General features: G+C 51.4%; 1 protein-coding gene across 3 annotated transcripts in view; it reads left to right on the forward strand.

The window, feature by feature from the left end:
- Nucleotides 1-22368, forward strand: part of PLEKHH1 (pleckstrin homology, MyTH4 and FERM domain containing H1) — a 49333-nt gene that overhangs the window by 21259 nt on the left and 5706 nt on the right. For all 3 annotated transcript variants that reach the window (XM_058567169.1, XM_058567170.1, XM_058567171.1), the window contains exons 5-24: nucleotides 2354-2437; nucleotides 3868-3949; nucleotides 4044-4804; nucleotides 8265-8343; nucleotides 8950-9041; nucleotides 10622-10772; nucleotides 10973-11115; nucleotides 12225-12335; nucleotides 13534-13620; nucleotides 13957-14118; nucleotides 15100-15180; nucleotides 15539-15721; nucleotides 16120-16228; nucleotides 17018-17130; nucleotides 17742-17918; nucleotides 18282-18379; nucleotides 18880-19057; nucleotides 19604-19759; nucleotides 20861-20961; nucleotides 21726-21867. In XM_058567169.1, coding sequence (XP_058423152.1) covers nucleotides 2354-2437; nucleotides 3868-3949; nucleotides 4044-4804; nucleotides 8265-8343; nucleotides 8950-9041; nucleotides 10622-10772; nucleotides 10973-11115; nucleotides 12225-12335; nucleotides 13534-13620; nucleotides 13957-14118; nucleotides 15100-15180; nucleotides 15539-15721; nucleotides 16120-16228; nucleotides 17018-17130; nucleotides 17742-17918; nucleotides 18282-18379; nucleotides 18880-19057; nucleotides 19604-19759; nucleotides 20861-20961; nucleotides 21726-21867 — 3090 coding nt within the window. The remainder of the gene's footprint in view (nucleotides 1-2353; nucleotides 2438-3867; nucleotides 3950-4043; nucleotides 4805-8264; nucleotides 8344-8949; nucleotides 9042-10621; nucleotides 10773-10972; nucleotides 11116-12224; nucleotides 12336-13533; nucleotides 13621-13956; nucleotides 14119-15099; nucleotides 15181-15538; nucleotides 15722-16119; nucleotides 16229-17017; nucleotides 17131-17741; nucleotides 17919-18281; nucleotides 18380-18879; nucleotides 19058-19603; nucleotides 19760-20860; nucleotides 20962-21725; nucleotides 21868-22368) is intronic.

Consider the following 22368-nt stretch of genomic DNA (forward strand, 5'->3'; position numbering starts at 1 on the left):
TTGGTCCAGAGAGGACATCTGGAACATTCCCTACCAGTTCCCTAAGCCCAGCCTCCTCCCCTTCACAATCTCATTAACTTCATCCCAATTCTTTCCCTTCCCTCTGCCATTGGCCTTACCTACCCAGCTTTTCCTGGTGCCAGAGCTCCATCATTTCCAGCAGACAACCCCACAGTGTGGCCAGATGACTTTTAATTTTCCACATGTACATTTTCTGTGAAGGTCCCAGCTAATCCTGGTAGTACCTTCTCACCGTCATGGACAAATTCGTAATCATTTATCAGCATTCACCAAATATTTCCTTTGTGGGATGTGCCTTTGTATGCTGCAGGGCACCATGTGTTCCTGAAAAATCGTGGGAAAATAGAATTTTGACACATGGAATCTCTAATCAATTTTCCATCAATTCTCTCTCTGCTAATATCTTCTCTTTTGAGTGGTTAGAAGTGGCAGCATCCTGGGCATTGGTGGGTAAAATGATTCTTGTTAAAGCTTAGGTCAGAAAAAAGTCATTTTACAATAATAATAAGTCAAGATCAGAATACAAAGAATGCTGTTCTACAAGTCAGTAGACCTGGTTTTAATCCCAGCTGTGCCACGAACTGACAGAGGCAAGTCATTTCACGCCTCTGGGCCTCAGTTTCCACAGCCATATAAAGAGGGTATCAAACTAGGTTAGGAGTCGGCAAACTTTGTCTGTAAAGAGCCAGAGAGTAAGTATTTTTGGCTTTGTGGGCCGTGTGGTCTCTGTTGCAACTACTCAACTCTGCCATTATAGGGAGAAAGCAGCCCTAGACAGTACATAATGAGTGGGCACGGCTGTATTACAGTACAACTTTATTTACAAAAATAGGTGGGGGTAAGGGGGGTAGAGAAAACCAGGTGGAGGGCTGGATTTGGCCTGTGGGCCAGTTTGCAAATCCCTAAACTAGATAACCTTCAGGTCCTTCCAGCTCTGAACTACTGCGAGTCTGCCATTTTCACATTCCTCTCTCATTTCCACAGCCTCCCTGGTTTGGATCTCATGTCCCTCATCTTACAATTATTAGGCAGTTTTCCCTACAAGTGCAACCAGGGTCATTATTGCTGGTCTCTAAACCACTCAGCATACACCTGGTATCCCCAGGCTTTATAGATCAGGGGACTGGTGCTCACTGTGGACCTGGTCGATTACCTCTGCCTCAGGCTCTATGCTGTGCACTTCCTCTCACTTCATCCTCAGACTGGCCCAGGGTGGGAGACGTATCATCCCCCCATTGTAGAGATGACCATGCGGGCCCAGAGAGGTTAGGTTTCCTGCCCAGTGTCCCACAGCAAATAAGCCTCAGAGGCAGGATTACAGCCTCGTTCTATCCTAGGATGCTGTTCTTCAGATGCAAACCTCCCTTATACTCTTTTGATTATTTTGAGGGAAATGCTGCACTTATGTGCTAATTCAGCTTTTTTGTTTTTTAACTGTAAAAGTAATTCATGCTTATAGTCAAAAATACAAAAAGACTAGAAGGGTATAAAATGACAAGTAACATTTTTCCTCTGTCCCCAGTCCTTCGTTTCCCCTCCTCACTGTTCACCGCTGTTCATTGTGAATGTTTCTTGTATATCCAAGCACGGCATTCCATTTTCACTTTATTTAGCCAAGCTCTCATTTGTGGGCAGTTAGCTGATTTTTGGTTTTGAGTTTTTTGTTCTTGTTGCTTTATCAAATAATATTGCAACTAATGACTCCTAAGCAGTGGGTTTGTTAGGTCAACGGTATGTACATTTAAATGTTGACAGATAACAAATTGCTCCCCAAAAAGACTTTGCCAACTTGTATGAGAGAGTTTGTTTTCCAGCATTCTTGACAATTTGGGATAATATCAAACTTTTAAATAGTGTTAGTGTGATAGAGGAAAATGATGTCTCCCTTTTATCTGCATTCTTAAAATTATGATTGAGATTTCACAGCTTTTCGTGGGTTCCTTTCCCTTTCTTTCTTTTTCTGTTGACTTCCTGTTCATCTCCTTTGCATATATTTGGATTGTTCATTTTAAATTAGCCTTTTGTACATAAATCATTTGTATAGCAAATCATCCCCCAGTTGGTCTTTTGATTTTAAGGGATTCTTTTTTTTTTTTGTGGTCAGATAGTAATTTATAGTGATAATATATATTTATTAGTCTTTTCCTTCATGGCTTTTTGGATTTGTATTTTGTTTAGTAAGGCCTTAGCCACTTTAAGAATGTTAAAAAAATCTAAAAGAATTAATTTTTTTTCTATCAGGCCACCCCCATCCAGTCTCTTGGTATTTCTTCTCAGGGCTTCTCACCTCCGATTATTCAATAAAGCGGTGACTGCCCTCTCTTTGTTGCAGAAGCAGATGAGAGCTGAGGAAGCAAAAATTGTTCAAGAAAAAGCTGCAAAGATCAAGGAATGGGTGACGCTCAAGTTAGCAGAGGTGAGTAGAAACCTCGTCCTGGGAAGCCTGGGTGGACGCGTGCACGGGGTTGCCCCCTCCCTCAGTGTTTTTCTGCCTCCCCCTGTTTGTGGGGCCTTGACCGACCTTGTCAAGCATTTGCCCTTCCTTCGGCGTAGGCGCTGAGACCGTCACTGCACTCACCCCGTCCTTTGTGGCCGGGTCTCCCGAGGGCTCCGTGTTAGCTTTGTGCTGGGCAGAAGGAAGAGTCTCACTTCTCAAGAGTCCCATCCGTTTCCTTCTGAGGAGCACACGGTCCTTCCCATCCCCCCTCCCCTTTCTCCTCTGTCCTCTCCATTCTTTTTAAAATTTTAAAAACATACATGATATTTACCATTTTAGCTGTTTTTTAAGTGTACAATTCAGTGGTATTAAGTACAATCACAATGTTGTGCAACCATCACCGCTGTTGATTTCCAAAACTTTTCATCACCCCAAATAGAAACTCTGCACCCATTAAACACCAACTGCCCCTTCTTTTTCCCCCACCTGCTGGTACCTTTATTCTACTTTCCAGCTCTGTCCGTTCGTTTTTGTAGTTTATCCCTTGCTCCAACTTTATTTAGGAACCTTGAGACTAGAAGCTATGGTGCTACTAACGAAAAACAAAAAACAGCCTCTTGCTAAACACAAGGACAGGGAATTGAAGTTTGGAAAAGGGTGAGCACTCACCTTTTCTTCCCCTGTTCTGACACAAGTGGGTCTCACCTGCAGGGGGTATCGGCTCATTTTGCCTTCCATCCCCGTCTGTGGATGCACGTTTCAGGTCACCTGCTAGACTACAAGCTCTTGGGGACACAGCTGATGCCTGGTTTACCTCCAAATTCCGCAGCTCTAGCCAGACACAGAAGTGCCTACTGTATAATTCCATTTATATAAACCTCAAAAATGGGCAGAACTAAACCAGTGTGTGTAGGGATGCATACTTAGATGGTAAAACCCAGAAAGCAAGAAAGTGGGTCTCGTGAATTTAGAAGAGTAGTTGCCTTTGTGGGGAGGAGGGACTGTGGTTGGGAAGGGACAAGTCCGGGATGTTAGGAGTGCTGGCAAATTTCTATTTCTTAACCGGGGTGATGGTCAAAAGAGTATTCATTTCAGAATCATTTGTTAGGCTGTTCATTGATGTGGTATGCAGTTGTCTGTGTGTGTGTTATATTTTGCAATTTAAAAAAAAAGGTTTAAAATAACTAGCAAAGAAAGTTCAGGGGCTTATTTTATTCCAATAAAACCAGTTAGCACAGAGGGAGGGAGGAGGTCAGCACTCCCTGGGAGGGTCAGCACTGGATTGGTGGGGCACCATGTGTTCTTTTTCAAAGATTTGTTCTTTAAAAAGGATTTTCATCTTATTTTGAATTCTGTGTCTGAACCTGTAGGCTGAGAATTCTAAATCTTCATTTTCCTTTTTTGCCTAGCTTGAGATGGAGAATCAGCACCTGAAAAGCTATAATCAGCGCCTGGTAGAGCAGGTGGGAGCCCTTCAAGATGCGCTAGGAGGTAAGCAGGCTGGGGTGTGTGTGCGCGTGTGTGTGTGCGCGTGCGTCTGAGTTGAGGGAGCTCTCAATATGCCTGTTTTTTCCCCCAATCACAGCTCTTCAGATTTCACCTTCGGCGAAGCTGCTGGTGGCCCCCCAGGGAACCCTAGAGCAGGATTCTGTCCCTTCAGGGCCAGGAACCCAGCTGATGGGGCAGGACAGTGGTCCTCAGGCCCAGGGTGCCCTGAAGGCAGCTATTCCTACACCTTCTCCAGGTATTCTGCAAAGCAAGGACTCTGTTCCTAAAGCAGGAAGCCTCTTGGAAGATTCTAGTGCCAGCGTGGTCCATCCTGGGGAAATATCAAAGGCCAAGACCCTTCCACCTCGTCTGGGAAGAGAGGGCTCTCCTGGCCAGCTATGCGTGAAGGCTCACACCCCCAGACATGGTTTGGCTTCCTGGGGTGAGGGCCTGGTCACTGCTCAGGGAGGGACGCTCCCTGGGACAAAGACCTCTGCTAGGGAAGGTGGCCCTGGCAGCAGCCTGACCCTACCCAAGGTGCGGGCTCCAGGCACCCCCCGGGACAGCATCCAGCTGGCCAAGCGGCACCACAGCCAGCCGCAGGTGGGCCCCGGGCGCTTCAACCACGTGGTGAGCATTGAGATCGGGACCCTCTCAGCCCTCCACCCCTCCAGCCTTCCCGGGGTGGAGGCCCAAGCCGAGCTCCAGGAGGACCCAGAGAAGATGGAGATGGAGGACCAACCCCCAGCGGGGAAGATGGAGGAAGGAGAGAGCCCAAAGGCCCCCAGAGCTGAGCTGGAGGAAGTGGATTTGGGGAACAAACCGCCCACACCCCCCCTGCACCGGTTTCCATCCTGGGTAAGAGGCGCCCTGGGGGCTGGGCAGAAGGGCAGAGCTGGCTGTGTGAACACTGTTCATTGAGCACAGCCTCGTGCTGGGCATAAGACGAGGCTGTCATCGTCATGGCCACTCTAGGGGGCAGGTACCACCAAGCTGGCCCAGACCACCCCACTAGTGAGGGGCAGAGCCAGAGTTTGGAATGACTGGACGGTGGCTGGCTGTCATTTCCTGAGAAAGCGCTCACCGTGTGCTACACACCAAGCTGGGTGCGTGGTGCACATTTCTCATTTAGTCTTCATGACTCTGAGGTGGTGCAGTGTGGTGGCTAAGAGCACAGGTCCCAGAGTCAAACCATAGGGTTGAGTTGCTAGCTATGTGACCCAGGGCAAGTTACTGAACCTCTGTGCCTCAGTTTCCCTCTCTGTAAAATGCGGATGATAGTACCTCGTTTCTAGGGTTGTTGTGAGGATTAAATGTGTTAATAGTAATAAGTACTTGCAGTGGTGGTTCATAGTAAGTGCAAGTAAGTGTTGGCTATGTTGTTGTTTCTGTTTTCTTTTTTTTTTTGTCTGTGTGTGTGTGTGTGTGTGTGTGTGTGTGTGTGTGTGTGTGTGAGGAAGATCAGCCCTAAGCTAACATCCGTGCTAATCCTCCTCTTTTTGCTGAGGAAGACCGGCTCTGAGCTAACATCTATCGCCAATCCTCCTCCCTTTTTTTCCCCCAAAGCCCCAGTAGATAGTTGTATGTCATAGTTGCACTTCTTCTAGTTGCTGTATGTGGGACGCGGACTCAGCATGGCCAGAGAAGTGGTACGTCGGTGCGCGCCCGGGATCCAAACCCAGGCCGCCAGTAGCGGAGTGCGCGCACTTAACCACTAAGCCACGGGGCCAGCCCTATGTTGTTTTTTCTGAGCCTTAGCTTCCTTACTTGTGATATTGGATAAAATGACATGATGTCTGGTGGAATTGCTTCAGAATCAATGATCTGGGGTGGGGGTACTGATGGAACAAGACTGGCCACGCATTAACCTTTGTAGAGTTGGGTGATGGGTACATGAGGTCATTCTCTGTTCTCTTCTCTCCACTTTTGTGTCTGTTTGACGTTTCCCATGATGAAAAGTTAAAATAAAAGTGGGGAGTGGGGTGGGCATTACTAAGGTTGCCCAGGTCAGTGGTGAGGCTGAGATGAGATAAGGGGGTCGAGTGCTGAGCACAGAGCCAGCCCATGGGCAGGACTCCTTCCCTGTGTGAGGAGTTAGGTGCCGTCTGCTTTTTCAGATTATGAAGCTGCTGTCCCCACAGACTTAGTTAGCTGCCCCAGGTCACATAGTAGGTAGTGGGGGGCCAGGCTCTAACTAGAGGCCCAGCTTCCTCCAGAGCCCGGCTCTGCCCTTCCAGCTGTATTGTCTCTTAGGGGACATCAGAGAGCAGATGTCAGCCTCTTACTCGTGGTCAGACCCCAGGATGCTGCTGTGGTGTGAGGCAGTGCCATGGGGGATGTCTGAGTGTCAGGCTCCTGGCAGCACAGCGAGTGGGGTCTTGGGGCTGGCACCACCCCACACCACTGCCTGGGAGGCCCCACCTTTTCAGCAGCACCTTCCAGGGTCTCCTTTTGAAATGCTGGTAGTCCAGGGAGCCTCATGGGCCACGTCCTTAGCAGTGATCGCTGACCAGCGCTGATTGCTGCAGGGACCTGGATGACAGAGATACAGCCACGCCTGGGAGGGGGCCTGGGGGGAGGGCTAGGAGGTCCCCCAAGACCAGCGAGTCTTCAGGCCATGGGCTGTTGACCTGTCCCTGAAACTCCTGACCCCCAGAAAGGAAAGGTAAGGTAGGGGGGCAGTGGGCAGAGAGGGAACAAAGGGGCAGATGGGGCACAGGTGGAGAGGCTATTGAAAATTGAGGAGGGCCAGGCCGTCAGAACCATCCCTCTTCTTGCTCTTTGTGGTCTTGTAAACCCAGATGCTCTGGAATCCTAAAGCAGAGGTGGGCAGTGAGGGAGCATTCGGCAAGGGATGTGGCAAGAGGGCTCAGCTCCCTCCCGTCCCTGAGACAAGATCCTGTCAGTTTAGGAAACCACAGTGGCCAGAGAGCCCGACCTCGCTTCTCAGGTGGGACCAGCTAGGCAGTACCATGTGGGAAAAATCCAGACTGAGAATTCAGAGAAGGAGATTTCTCAGTCCGAGGGAGTCAGATATACTTATTTGCCAATTTAGAGTTTGCAGAGCCCTTTTTCTGTTGATCCTCAAAATAACCTTGTGAGTTAGGTGTCAGGTAACCTTTTGTAAAACGTTTGTTTTACATATTTGTTTAACCTAAATCCCTCATGCTTCACTTTCATTTCCTCTGTAAAGTTAGAGGCCTGTCCTTGGTTGAATTCCACGACCACTACTGGCAGGAATAATCTTTTTATGCCTAATTTTACTGCTTGGACCCAATTTATCTGCCCTACAAAGCACAGGAATCCCCCTCCCCACCCCATGTCCCTCCTGGAACACCCTTCTTCACTGCGCCTCGACCTCTTACCTCCCGATCCCTCCACTTACCTCAGGATCTCATCCCAGCACTCGCCAGCCCCTCCCTCTCTCCCCCAGGTGCCCAGTGCCACTGCCCCCCTCTGGGGCGACATCCCAATAGCTCCCAGCCCCCAGCCCCCAGCCCCACTGCCTCCCTGAGGCAGGCGACGTTCCCTCATCCTGTGACTCACTTGTCACCTTGGTTTTCCTTTTACCTTGAGTGGATGTGAAGAGATATGGAGGAGCAGAGGTGGGGCCTCGTGGGTCCTTTGGGAGCATCAGAACCATCAGAAAAGGTCCCTAGGCCCTTGGGTTTGCTTCAGACCCAGGGACGCCCTGAGGAGTGAGGGAAGAGTTGAAGGTGGGCATTCCCCGTCGATGTGTCTTCTACTGCGGCTTTCTGGGGTCTGGGTGAGCCAGACATGCTAGGTTGGCCCTGAAGCCTAACCGAGATGTAACATTATTACTGTGGGAATAAATGTATCCCAGGTCCCAAACAACTGGCTTATAAGAGGGCGTTTCCTTGCTGTGCGGCCCTGACTTCCTCATTGTCACACCCCAACTTCTAGAGGTGGGAGCCTGAGGCCCAGGGGCCTCTACAATGGTAAGATTCAGAGAAACAGGTCACTGACCCCTCTCCTCTTGAACTTCCTTGCCCCGAGGGAAGGGTGGCAGCGAGAGAGGGAATGAATATCTGTTGGGCACAGATTATATGCCACTTGTTAAATGTTTACATTAATAATTTCATTTGATTCTCGCAGTATCCTGAAAGGTGAGTATCATTACCTGCCTTTTAGAGCTGAGGCAAATGAGGCCCAGAAGTGATGTAACTTGTCTAAGATTGCCCAGCCAGTAACTGGCTGAGCCTGGATGTAGACCCAGGTCTGCCCACTCCAAAGCCACAAAAGGGGCTCAGGTGAGCTCAGTCCTGGGCTCTGCCCATCCTGGGACCTCTCATTCCAGGAGAGCCGGATCTACGCAGTGGCCACGTCAGGCATGAGGCTCTCGGACGCGTCTCCCAGAAATAATGCCACCTGCTGCAGTGAGTTCCCAGTGAAGTGCCGTGTGGGCAGGGTGGGCGTGCAGGGAGGAGACTCTGAGCAACATCCAGGGCCAAGGTCACCTGGCACCCTGTTCCGTCCCCCAACAGGTGAGGTTCAGGTGAAATTACGCAGCCAAGGCTGCCTTGGAGAGAAAAGAAAGCTGTGCAGTTCAGCTCTTCACCTGCTGGGTGGGAGTGGACATGAGCAGAGTTGTAGCAACTACAGAGCTGGGAGGGACTTGAGAGGCGGGGTCCTCCAGCCCAGCCTCCCTCCTGCTCTGGCTTCCCTTCTGCAGTGCAAGGGCTATGGGTGGGAGGAGCCCCCAGTGGCTTGATTTAGATGAGTGCCCTGAAGGAGCCGCATCCCCACCCACTGGCTCCTGAATCACGGCCCAGCCACAGAAGCCCCCCAGTGATGTGGGAGCCCCATCGTCTCGTGATTTGTAACACATTGGCAAGAGTGGGACTGAAGAAGGCCTGGGCCCCTGTGCTGAGATCTGTCACCCGCTCTGCCTCCCGGGGTGCTCTGCCCGTGTCTCTGTTCCCCCCCGCCCCTGCTGAGTTATGCCGCCTGGGTTAATCTCATCCCTCTCCCTGCCCCTCCAGCTTCAAGCCCTCCTGCCCTTGCGTCCCCTGGGCCTTTCTCTGGCCTCGTCTACAAGAACATCACCGTGCCTGTGTACACAGCCCTGAAGGGGGTAAGAAGCTTCTGTCCGAGGAGGGGGCGTCCCCATTCAGAGAGGCCCCTTGTCCGTGCAGTGGCTGGAGTGGGGCTCTAGGGTCAGGCTTCTGCACACAGCTGACTCTGAGCAGGGAGCTCAACCCACATATGTCATTTTTATTTTTATTGTTTTATTAGATTTCTGTTATAAATATTCTACATTTATAAAAATTTGAATCAGTATGATTGTGGGCAAAGTAAAAAGTTAAGGGTTAAACCTATGCCTGCTCCATCTCTCCTCCTTATCTTCTCACGTCAGTCCCAGAGGGCAGTGGGGCTCCTTCCAGGACTTTTTGTGTGTATTCAAACGTATACTCCTGTAACATCGCTACAGATTTTTAAACAAAAATCAGATATAACTACAACATGATGTTTTCGTATGCATTTTGTCTCCTTTAGTTATTAGGAGTTTTTTTTTAAGTAATTAGGAACACAGTTTATAAAGTTTTTCTTTATTGAAGTATAGTTGACACATTATTGGTTTTTGAAATCATAAGAGTAATACTTTGTAAAACTTTTTATAGAAGAATAAAAAGCCAAAAGTGAAATTTCTTCTCCCTTTTCCCTAATTCCTAACCCCAGAGGCAACTGTCATTAATGGTTTGGGGTTTATTCTGTAAGGCCCTCTGCTGCAACTACAAAGTCTACAAGTGTTTACAAGTATTCTCTCTGTCTCTGTCGCTGTCTCTCTCACATGCACACGTGCATGCATGCACACACACACGCACACAGAGAGGGTCATGTTATATGTGTCATTCTACACCTTGCCTGTTCGCCCAACCATGTGTCAGGTCTTCCTGCCAATCTTCCACACACAGCGCTGCTTCCCCTTTTAGGGCTGTCCAGGACCCTTGGTGTAGATGCCCCATTAACTACCTTAACCTTTCCTCCACTGATTGACAGTTCAGGTCATGTCTCTATTTTTCTCCATAATAAACGTTGCGATGAACGTTGCTGTGCAAATATATCTCTTTGCAGTTACATGTATGCATTTCTGTAGGACACAATTCTAGATGTGGAATTTATGGGCAAATGATATGCATGTTTTAAACTTTGACATTCAGTGCCAAATTATCTTCTAAAAAGGCTTCATCACACTACAGAGTATCCTTTTCTGCACAATTTCACCAACATTGAGATAATCAGTCTTTTTAAATATTTGCTGATGAGATGCTCTCTTGTCGTCCTCACACATTTTTAAAGCTCCTATCTCACGCTTGGCCCTTGGCGTGGCTTTCTGGCCCCCTAGTGGCAGGAAGCAGGGGTCACAGCGGTCAGGTGTTCAGCCCCGCTGGGGCAGCTCCTTTCCTTTTGGGACCACAGAAGATGGTGTGTTGGGGAGGGAAGCCCAAAGAGAAGCATGGAGGTGAGGAGAGAGGAGTAAGATCAGGAAGGGATCATTGTCTGTTGGGAGCCCCCGCCGGGTGATGGTGTCCATGTGCCCTGGAGAGGCTGTGTGGGCCACACCCTGGGTACCCAGAGCTGGAACATAGGGGCAGGTGAGATGGGGCTTGTTTTGCAGCCTGAGCTGCAGTGGGGAAGGGGCTTGTCTTGCAGAGAGCCATACAGATCAGCACTGTGCCCTTCGTGGATGAATCCTCTGAGTCTGATGATGACTGCAGCTCTCAGGCGAGTTTCCGAACTTCAGTCCCCTGCACTGAGTCCAGGAAAACCAGCGGACTGGGCAGCCCCCGGGCCATCAAGAGAGGTATAGAGAAGGGGAGCATCAGGTGTGTGGGGCAACAAGGGGTCCCTACCTCCTCTCATGGGCAGTCGTACATGGGGGTCCTCGCTTGATCTCTGCCCATGACCCCTCAGCCCCAGACTTGGGGGTCCTAGGTGGGTGAGGAAGGCTCTGCTGCTCCTGGGGTGTGTGAGCTGAGGGCCTGACTCCTCTCCCTTGGTCAGGTGTCTCCGTGTCCTCCCTGAGCTCTGAGGGCGACTACGCCATCCCCCCGGATGCCTGCTCCCTGGACAGTGACTACTCAGAGCCTGAGCACAAACTACAGCGTACTTCGTCCTACTCCACTGATGGGCTGGGGCTGGGCGGGGTGAGCTGGGAGCATGGCCCCACACCGACGGGGGCTGAGGTGGGCAGGGTGGGACCAGACCTCCAGCAGAGGCTGCCTGGGGCCCTGAGCACAAGACACAGGTAGCCGCTGTGTGAGATGAGGGGTCCCTGGGATTGGTGAAGGGAGGGAGAGGGCTGGGGGCAGCCACTGATGTGAGGCCATGGGGAGTGGGCTGGGGGTTGTGCAGTTATGGAGTCAGGCACCCACAGACCCCCTGGGGGGAAGGAGGAGGAGCCTACTGAGCTCCTCATCAAACCAGGAAAGGCCAGTTACCGTGAGCCCACTATGGCCCCCCAGCCCCAAGAGGAGTTTTACACGTGTTACCTTGTTTTAGCTCCACGCTAGCCTGGAAGGCTGAGAGCTAACATTTCCTGAGTTCTTACAGTGTGCCAGGCACCATGCCCAGTGCTTTTCATGCACAGTCTCATTCGTCCTCACAATCCTCTCAGGATTATTACCCCATTTTATGGATGAGAAGCCTAAGGCTCAGAGACATGCTGTTACACGCCAGAGCCAGCGGTAAATGCAGCTCTCTCATGCCCCAGCCCTTGCTCCACACCACTGTGCGCCCTGCCTCCATCTCCCCGCTCCATGAACCCCCCGCCCCTGCCTGGCTGATGTGCCCATTGTTCCCCAAACCTCTCTCCCTTCCCTGCTGCCTGGAATGGCCTTCTTCCTCCTCTCAGCTCGTCTTTGAAGGAAAGGCTGACCTTTCCTTCCAAGGCCAGTCAGGCCCGGCTCTTTCCTGAAGCCCTCCCTGGCCGGCCTCCCGCGTGTAGCCCCTGATCTACCGCCTTCTCATGGTCAGGTGTTGTCGTCTCCAGCCAGCGTGGGACCCCTTCCATGGCAGGACCACCCATGCTTTATTTAGTCCTCGCTGAACCCTTAGCAGGGCATGGTGCCCTGGAAATACACATAGTTGGTACTCTATTTTTTTTTTAATTGATGACAAAGCAGTGATTCAGCTGGGCCATTTTGGCCTGTGTAACATTCAGGAATACTTACCTGGCAGGGGAGATACCACGATCCCCAGTGATTTCTGCTTTCCGTCCACCCCTCTTCTCCTCTATACTTTCCCACCCATGCAGGAGTCACTGGAGAAGTCGGGCTACCTGCTGAAAATGGGGAGCCGGGTGAAGACGTGGAAGAGGCGCTGGTTTGTCCTGAGACAGGGGCAGATTATGTACTACAAGTCCCCGGTGAGCCCCTCCTCCCTCAGGACTGTCATCTAAAGGACCCCACCCCACACCCAGCACTGTGAGAGGGGCTGGAAGAGGGGCAGTGTGGCCCATGACCAGAGGGCAAAGGTCTGGCAGGTGGGGGGAGGCAGCCTGGCTGGGCACCCCAGGGACCATGGGCACCCGAGAGTCACACACGGGGACCATGAGGCTGGTCTCTGGTTCTCACAGTGAAATCAGGCACTAGGCAGTCAAAGGCACTTCTAGACGAGTTGGCTTGGTGATTCCCTCTTCCTTCAGAAGCTGAGTTCTTCTTATGCCTGGTCCTATAAAAGAACTGTTCCCAAGCTGCCCTCATATTATCTGATTGTTTTATTTTATTATTATTATTTTTTTAAATACTACCTCCCCTACTTTTTTTTTTTTCCCCCCAAAGCCCCAGTACATAGTTGTATGTCATAGCTGCACCTCCTTCTAGTTGCTGTATGTGGGACGCGGCCTCAGCATGGCTGGAGAAGCAGTGCGTGGGTGCGCACCCGGGATCCGAACCCGGGCCGCCAGCAGCGGAGCGCACGCATTTAACTGCTAAGCCACGGGGCCGGCCCTATCTGATTGTTTTAACAGGAGAACCCATTGCCTCCTCTGCCTCCTTTCTGGACTGTTTGGAATTAGGGAGCCTTGGATGTTGGGACCTAGTTTGACAGGACCTCCCTGGAGAACCAATGTTAATGTTTTAAAGAGAACAAAAAGGCCTGTCTCTTGTGCAACTCCAGTTGATTGATTGTGGCTGTCTAGAACAACGTGTTAAGGATTTTGGGCCTGTATCGGTCAGTGAGCAGGCATGCTCTGATTGATTAGTAATGTCTGCAGTGGTACTGGAAAGGCTAATGGTGATATATATGCCACTGATTTGCCAAGTTGGTATAAAGGATGTAGTAGAAAGAATTTAAGGGCTTTATGGATCAGTAATAACCTGATGTCTTCTGACTCAATTTTAAAGGCTCAGTCTGTCCTTTTTGAGGCCTGGGTCAGACAGACCCATGTCTCTAATCATTGCTCCATCTAGCCTGAACCAGGATCCAGAACAAGTTACCCATCATACCATAGCCCAGGAAAGCTTGGCGTTTGCCCTTTGCCTGTGACCTGGAATAACATATGAGGATAATTGATGTGCTTTTTAAGGCTCCAACCTCTTTTCTCCCCGTTCCTTTCTTTACAGAGTGATGTCATCCGGAAGCCTCAAGGTCAAGTGGAACTGAACTCCGGTTGCCAGATTGTTCGAGGGGACGGTGCCCAGACATTCCAGGTGAGCGTGCTCCTAGCAGCTAGTATTTTAGACAGAAGAGGTGCTAGGTTTGGATATGGCTGTGATGGAGACAAAGATGTGGCAAAATGGGTGTATTGTGTGAAAGACACTACATCAACATGTGGATGTGATCCTAATTCGTGGGTACAGGAAAGGAAGAGGAGACCCTGTGAGAAATAGGGTGAAGGTAGGAGAGACGAGGAGAAGAAGATGAGGAGGAGAAGAAGGGAGGGAGTACTTGGGGGAAGAAGGAAGGCTTCAGGGGGCTTTGAGCCAGGTCCCTATTATTCGATCCTTCCATCTCCCCGCCCCTGGCCCCTAATCCCTCCTCCACAGCTCATCTCTAAGAAGAAAACCTATTACCTGACGGCTGATTCACCGAGCCTGCTGGAGGAGTGGATTCGAGTACTACAGAGCCTGCTAAAGGTCCAGGCCATTGGGCCTCCAGCCCTGCCTCAGGGTGGCACCAAGCCCACCGTGAAGGGCTGGCTGACCAAGGTATGGGTGGGGCTGGTAGGGGAGAATGTGGCCTCCTGAGAGTCGGGGGAGCCAGGAGCAGGAGTGCCAAGGGGTGATGGGTCCGCTCCTTGCACACAGCTCCTTTCTCCAGGAATTTCTTCCCAGTGATTAACTGGTTGGCCTCAAGCATAGTCTAACCACATAGGTGATGGTGAATGATTCTGTGGAAACAGGGATCAGGGTTGTTAGAACAACAGCTCTTCTCAAGACAGAGGAGGGAAGGGAATGTCTTGTGCCCATTTTGAGGTCATTAGGCGTTGCTCCCCACCCCTACCTGTACCCACCATGCCTCAGTATGAATAGTGGGAGGTTGCTACCTAGAAAAGGTAGGTGTGGCCATTCAAACACTTCCAATATCCCAGGCCTGCCCTAAAGACATTTTAGTTAGGGCTCTTCTGGTTGCCAGGAGCAAAGAAGCACTTGTTAACCCCAAGAAAAGGAAAGTTAGCAAGGGAGCACACGAAGTAGGCCAGAACGCCATCAGGAAGCAAAGCTGCTAGTATGAGCAAGCTTAGTGCTCAAGGGCTCTGTCTGCCTCTGCTTCCCCACTCAGTCTGTGTTACGTCAGTCCCCTCTGCGTGTGCACTTGCTGTTCGCTTGTGATTTACCCTCGTCCACCATGGCCCTTCCCTCCCTCTCGGCATCCTTACAACTCTAGCCTCCACGGACTAGCAGGTTCTTCCCATGTTCACATCCCTGGGACAGGACATCTGATTGGCCTGGTTAATCTTTTAATGGCAAGTGGCACAAGGATGGATGGGTATCACATAGTACCTAGGGTGGCCCCTCACTGTGAAAGGGCTGGTTCCCTTAGTAGGCAGTCTGGGTGGCATTTCCACAAGAACCTGGGTTTGACCAAGGGTTTTGACATCTGCCTTTCTGTGGCTTCTCTTTGCCAGTGTTGGATTTACTTCTGGGGTCACCTGGTTCTAATATTGCTGGTTCATTTCTGTCTTACAGGTAAAGCATGGCCACTCCAAGCTGGTCTGGTGTGCTCTTGTTGGGAGAACCTTCTACTACTATCGGAGCCATGAGGACAAGGTACATCCTGGCCTCCCAAAAGCACCCACTCTCTGCTTCCTCCAGACCTCATTCCTGTGGCTCCACGTTATGATGGAAGGCCCCAGCTTAACCCTCTACCCAACCTGACCCCACAACATATACAAAGGAAGCTGACTGGATCCCTCCAGAGTGCATGGTCAGCGTGTATGTACGTTCTGCCTATGTGGTCTGTCTGTGCTTCTCCAAGCAAGCCTCAGCCAGGGAGCTGTAGTTTCCCCCTCCCCATCCTGTCACCTGTCCACGTCCATGAACTCAGCCATAAAGGGCCTGAGGGTCAGAGAGAGGAGACTCCCCTGTCCCCTGCTGGCTCCCATTCATGGAAGGCTTGTGTCCACAGCGACCCCTGGGCCGTCTGCCTGTGCGGGACTCGCGCATAGAGGAAGTAGATCGATCCTGTGACTCAGACGAGGACTATGAGGCTGGAGGAACTGGGCGGTTGCTTTCCTCCCACTGTACCCTGGTGATCCACCCCCCGGAGCACAGCCCCACCTACCTCCTCATTGGCACCAAGCATGAAAAGGTAAGGGAGGGCGCGGGGCCCCATGGCCAAGCTTGGACCTGTGGTTCTGATCCTCCCTTCTTTGTTTCCCTCAAGTTTCTCAAAATTCAAGTTTATTTCCCTCCTGGACATTTTGGCAACCAGTATTCCCTGATTGGGAATATTCCTTATATTGAATTCACTTCCAGTGACCAACATCTCTTCACTGGGGCCATAGCATAGAACCACAGGCTTAGAAACTTGGGTTCATGTTCACCTGATCCTGAGTCTTTCCTCTTAGAGACTGGTGGCCTTGACTTTTATCAGCCAAACCAGCTTGCCCCCACCCTGGGCTCAGCCCCTTCAAGGAAGCTTCCTTGGAGCTCTTGCCTCCATTCTCCCCACCCAGCCCCATCAGATGGCCTTCCATCCTCTTCCAGGATACGTGGCTTTACCACCTCACGGTGGCTGCCGGTGGCAGCAGTGCCAAGGTGGGCACTGCCTATGAGCAGCTCATTGGAAAACTGATGGATGGTGAGGGAAACCCAGGTAATGCAAAGGTGGCCATCACTGCTTGGGTTGGAGGGTGGTGCCTGGGTAATTGTTGGTCAAGAACCCAAAGAAAGCACAACTGTACCCTGAAGCTGTTTTAAAACTAAGCGACAGAAGGGCATTCCCAGCCCAGGCTGCAAGGCCCCTGTCTCTGGTGAGGGTAATGAGGTGACCAGTCTGTCTGGGAGAGTTTATCTGGGAAGCAGACTTTCCAGAGACCTGGGTCAATGTTTTACTTTGTTCGACTTGCAGCTTTGTTGGCTGGGCAGAGGGTTGAGGAAAGGAAGCAGCTGGTTAATCTCTAGTTCGAGTTTGTTAATCAATAAATGAAGCCTAAATTGGGATCAGGCCAACCTAAGCCTGAGGCATTTGGGGTCTTTATTTTGCTACTGATTCTCAGGACCCTGAGGAACTAACAGCACACACCACACACAACCCTCTCCTGCTGCTCTGCAGCTTGTTTATTTCAGGGTAGTACCCACGGTCCTGCATCCAGACCTTCCCTGTACACACGTGCTTGCACTCAGATGCCCACAGCCTTACACACTCACCCCTTTGCAGCCCCACGAGCAAAGCAGTAGGCGCCTTCATGTAAGCCATGCGTGTGAGTGTGCTAAATGCAGTGCACAACTGCATACCCTACACTGTGGATATAAACCCAGCACAACCCACATATCCAGGACAGTTAAACCCTTGTCTTCCCTACAGATCAAAGTGGGGGCGGGTGGGAGGCGAGTTCTCTCCTCAGTGCTCACTGCCACCTCTCTGGTGCTGTGCTCTGGGCAGACTCCCCCCTCTGGAGGCACCCCATGCTGTGCTACAGCAAAGACGGGCTGTACACCTCCCTCACCACCCTGCCCTCCGAGGCCCTGCAGACGGAGGCCCTCAAGCTCTTCAAGGTAAAGTGGGAGCAGAGCCCAGGCCCACCTACTGAGGGCGCCCTCGCCATGTGCCCAGACTCTGCGTGGAGCAGTTCTGCCCACCATGGTGGTACCCAGGTGGAAGAGACCCATGCAGTTAGGGGGAAACCCACAGAGGGATCTGAAGAGGAAGGGAAGGAGACTCCCACAGGGTCCCTAACACATCCTTGATGGCAGGGACACCAGAAGCTCAGACTTCATTCACGAGCCCTTGGGAAACTCCAGTGACTCTCCTTGCGGAGCCCCCCTCCTCCTGTAGCGAACAGCAAGAAAGGCCAGGTTTATGTTGCTTCTGGACCTGAGAGATTCTGACCTATTTCAGAATGTTCTTTGTGCCCGTCTGAATATTCAGTTTTTTTAAAAAAATGAAAATGTCTTGCTTATGTAATGGAAACATTTAAGGCAAGATTCTATCCCAAAGTAGCCTTCTCAGCAAGCATGGATGCTCTCAAACAGTGACGATGCTCCCTCTTAGAAAGGGCTGCCTGGGGTGAACTGGAGCCTCCCCGAGCCCTGGGGGGGGCCCAGTCTGTCCACTGTCACAGAGGATGATAACGAAGGGACTGTGCCCACCGTTATTTCCCTGCCAGTCGTGCCAACTCTTCATCAATGTGCCTGTGGAAGCCGCCTCGGTGGACTACCACGTGTCCCTGGCCCAGACAGCGCTGCAGGTCTGCCTCGTTCACCCCGAGCTGCAGAGTGAGATCTACTGCCAACTCATGAAGCAGACCAGCTGCCGCCCGCCTCAGAAGTACTCCCTCATGCAGGTGGACATCCCCAGGGTGGAACAGCTGACAGGAGCCATTGGCAGGGGCTGCCCGGGATGAGGGAAAGGTGGAAGGAGGTGATCGGGCAGGTATCCTGTGAGCCTGGTAGCCGGTGGGTAGCCTCAGTGTTCAAAGCTGCCTCAGTGCAGCTGCCCTCTCTGTTCCCCTTCTGGATGTGTGTGCACAGCCAGATTGTGTGACTGCTACTCTGGCTAAAGCCTGACCAAGTTGGCCACGCCAGTACCCACAGAAGGTTCAGGGCTCTGGTTTGGAGAAAGAAGGCTGAAGGCTCTGTTGCTCAGGACTGTGAGGGCCAGTGGCTGCAGACCCAGCACTCACCCCACGCTCCTTGTTCCCTGGCAGTGCTGGCAGCTCCTGGCTCTATGCGCCCCACTTTTCCTGCCTCAGCACCACTTCCTCTGGTACGTTAAACAGCAGCTCCAGCGCCATGCAGATCCCAGGTGAGTGAACATCACTTCCTCTGCTCCTCCAGCACTACCCGGTGTGGCATGATTGAGAGGGACGCAGGGGGGACTAGGATGGATCTGATCACCCCTGCCCTCTGAGATGTGCTCTCTGGTCACAGAGACCTCACCCATCACTGTGTTCACAAATGGGCACATGGAGATCTGGGCATGCCTGGGCTTCGCTGCACACCAGTCCTCGTATACATGGATGTTTTGTGGGGGCTCTGATGTGAAGCTAGAATGCCCCCAAATTGTCCCCAAGTTTCCTTCTCTGTTGCTTTTCTGGCTTCTGGAGAAAATATCCATGCCAGCAACCTGCAGCATGTAAGACCTGAATGACAAATTAACACCCCAGACCCAAGTCTTCATGGCTTTTTTCACAGTCTGCCCAGCTGCAGGTTTGTCCTGGCTGGTCTGGGTAGGGAGCAGGGTGTCAGGGTGCAGGGATGAGTGGATTCCCTAGTAGTCCCTTTTTCCTTCACCTGTCTTTTTAGAAATGAAACCGGCCAGTATGCCACCTACTGCCAGCGGGCAGTGGAGCGGACCCTGCAGACTGGGGAGCGGGAAGCCAGGCCATCACGCATGGAAGTCGTGTCCATCTTGCTGCGTAACCCCTTCCACCACTCCTTGCCCTTCAGTATCCCCGTGCACTTCACCAATGGGACTTACCAGGTGAGGAGGCTGGGCATGCTGCCTGTCCTGAGTCTTCTCATATCACTATCCTAGAGAATACCTTTGAGCCACGTGGGTGCTAAGCCTCCTTAGGCTTGGCAGATTCTTAATAGGCAAACTAGCAAAAGGAAAGGCCTGGGATTTGGGGGTGGAATTGAGGCCATTAGCACTAGTGTAGAGGGAGAAGGGAGCTTGAATCACAAAAGTGCTTCACTGTTTGGTGCCTGAAATAGTTCTTTTGAACCCACTGCAAGAATAGGGAAGCTGAGACACTGACCAAGAAAGTGGCATGAGAAAGGGCCTCCAAAAGAGTGACAGAAAAGGAGGAGCAGAGCTTATGTCTGACCCCAGCTTACAGTGGGCAGGCTCATCCTATATGCGCTCACTCTCTGCATGTGAATACGGAAACCAACTTTCTTTGGCTTTTGCATTTGCCCTTGCTCCTTTCAGCCAAGTTTTTCCACCTCCTGGACTCAGACTCCCCCATTAGTCCTAGTGAGCCCCTCTCAGGAAGCGCCCTCTGGGACTAACGCCTCTCCCCTGCAGGTGGTTGGTTTTGACGGCTCCTCCACAGTTGATGAGTTCCTCCAGCGGCTGAACCAGGAGACAGGGATGAGAAAGTCATCCCATTCTGGCTTTGCCCTCTTCACGGACGATCCTTCTGGCAGGGACCTGGAACACTGCCTGCAGGGGAGCGTCAAGGTGATGGCCTCCCTGCTAAGCCAGCTGAGCACCTCCTGAGCCACCTCTGGGCTTCAGGATTTTGATGGTGGGGAAAGAGCCCGTCTGGCAGGTGCTTGTCTGTTCCACAGCCTGTTTGGTGCTGAGCCTAAGGTGCTCCCCTGGCCAGCGTTTCTGTGCCATCCGAAAATGCACCCGTACGGGCAGAGAAAAGTTGTCTGTGCCTTTGTCTCTGGAGAGAAGATCCCCATATCCCTCCCTCGAGTGGCTGTGCAGCATCCAGGGGAAAGCTGCTTCTCAGCTCGGTGTTGGAGGGACAGGGAGGCACTTCTCAGAAGCAGCCCCAACTGAGCCTGCTGCCGTATACACATGCACAGGCGGACAACTGTATGCCCAGACCCGCGGGACGTCGTCTTGTACACTGGCACCTGTTTTACCGTGTATGCTGTGCTTACAGGGTCAACCACATTTTAAGGAGGTAGATCCTTATGGTACCTCTGCAAGTAAGGGCCTTGAAAGGGATTTAAGGCCTGTCTTGCACATATGTGGTCTGGGATTAGGGCCCCAGTGATGCTGAGTGTTTGTGGGAACGTGCTGTAGCCCTTGATGAGCGTGAGTGTTTTGGCTCCAGTGTCTGCTTTCTTCATGGCAACAGGACAAAGGCTTCTATAGTCTTTTACCATTGCCTGGAAGAACTATGCCACATTTCCTCTTTGTTAATGTCAGGTGTCTGTAAGTCTTTGGTACACAGTAGACCTCTGGGTCTATTTGTTGAGGAGGAGAATAGCGGTCAGGGGAATGGAAATGGAGCTGGTGATATGAGGCCATGGTTTTTGACTGAGGCCTGCCTAGCCTCTGGGGAGGCCCCTTCAGATGTCAGGGCCAGCGGGGGCAGCGTTCTATGCTCTGCCACTCACTCCATGCCCAGGCTACACCTCTCCACCTGTCTATGAGGGAGTTGTAGGGACCTTGGGTCCCGGCAGCATGAGGCCCTACAGGTCAGCCTCCTGATGGATGACAGTCACTCAGCTCTGCCCTGCTGCTCTGCCAGAGTCCAGCCCTGGCTGGACATTGTTCCTCTCATCAGGGGTTTTTCTGACTTTCCTCTTTTGCCTCTTCAAGATCTGCGATGCCATCTCCAAGTGGGAACAAACCCTGAAGGAGCTGCACTCTGGAAAGTCTGAGGGTGGCACACGTGTTGTGAAGCTGATGTACAAAAACAGGTCCTGAGCACTGCCTGAGGGTGGGGCCAAGCATGAGGGCTGCTACTGGAGTGCCATCTGTCATTTCCCCAACTGAATGGCCTGTCCTGGACAGGCAGGGGGGTCCACAGATATAACACTGCATGGTGGTCATTAGTTGGGAGCACAGGCTGGCTCTGCTGATCCTCTGTGAGACCCTGGGCAGCTCAGGCTCTCAGGCTGTGTACTGCGGGTACGCACACATACACACACACACACACACACCTGCTAAGAAAACGGACCAATCTCATGGGATGGCTGCATGTGTTAACGTTAGGAGAGTGAAATTTTGTATGAGCACTAGATATTTAAGGCTAAAGAATAAATAGCTCCTATACCAATTCCAGGAAATACAGTAGACATCCTGACTTTTTATAAATTTGAGTAAGAAAATTCCATTCCACATATGTCCCCAAGCTAATTGTTTCCATTAGTCTCTTGGAACCTTAACTCATCCAGTTCCCTATTAAGCTGTGATGCCGGTACCAGATTCCCCTCACCAAATCCCATAAGTGTAATGGTATATTCAGAATTAACCATGTGCTGCTTGTGCTGTGAGAACTGATGGCCCTGTATCTGCTCTGTGTCATGCTTGGTTAAATTCTTCTGGAGGCAAAAGAAAATAGGCTCACAAATGGTATAAAGAGTAGTTTCTTTCTTTGGAAATCAAGATAAACAGATGCAGAGATGGCCTCATCCGTTTGGGATCCACAGCTGAGTCTGGCTTCTCATTCTCTTCCCTGTAGGCTGTACTTTCGGAGTCAAGTCAAAGGGGAGACAGAAAGAGAGCGGCTGCTGCTCGCCTCCCAAACTAGTGGAGAGATAGTGGCGGGGAGGTTTCCTGTCAACAAGGAACTGGCTCTTGAGATGGCTGCCCTAATGGCCCAGGTAAGGTTCTGCTCAGGAATCAGGAAGGTCAAGATACCACCTTTGGACTCACAGGTGGAATGCACCATGCAGCCTGAAACAGAGATTCTGCAGATCCTGTGGTGCACGAAGAGAGGGCAGCCTTGTGGTTCCTGGCTGTGGAGAGAAGCCGACTCCTTACCCAGCAGAGCTCCTCACTGCAGATATAGGCTACGTGCAGAACTCCGGACTTGGGGTCCAGGGACCTGGCTTTGAGTCCTGTCCGCCTTCCTGCTGTGAGATCTTGGCCAAGTCACTTCACTTGTCTGTGCTTTAGTCTCCTTTTCTGTATACTGAATACAAAAATGCCTTCCTGCCTGCCCCCACAGGGTTGTACTAAGTATGCTACTTAAATGATGTATATTACATAATGTTGTGGTAAAATTTGTACTTATAACAAACATTATAAGTACAATTAGGAAGAGGAACATGCATTCAGACTTCGACTCTTCTCCCTCTGACCTTTAGGAGGCCATCTTGCCA

The sequence above is a fragment of the Diceros bicornis genome, chromosome 24, assembly GCF_020826845.1.
Source record: "Diceros bicornis minor isolate mBicDic1 chromosome 24, mDicBic1.mat.cur, whole genome shotgun sequence".
Taxonomy (NCBI): Eukaryota; Metazoa; Chordata; class Mammalia; order Perissodactyla; family Rhinocerotidae; genus Diceros; species Diceros bicornis.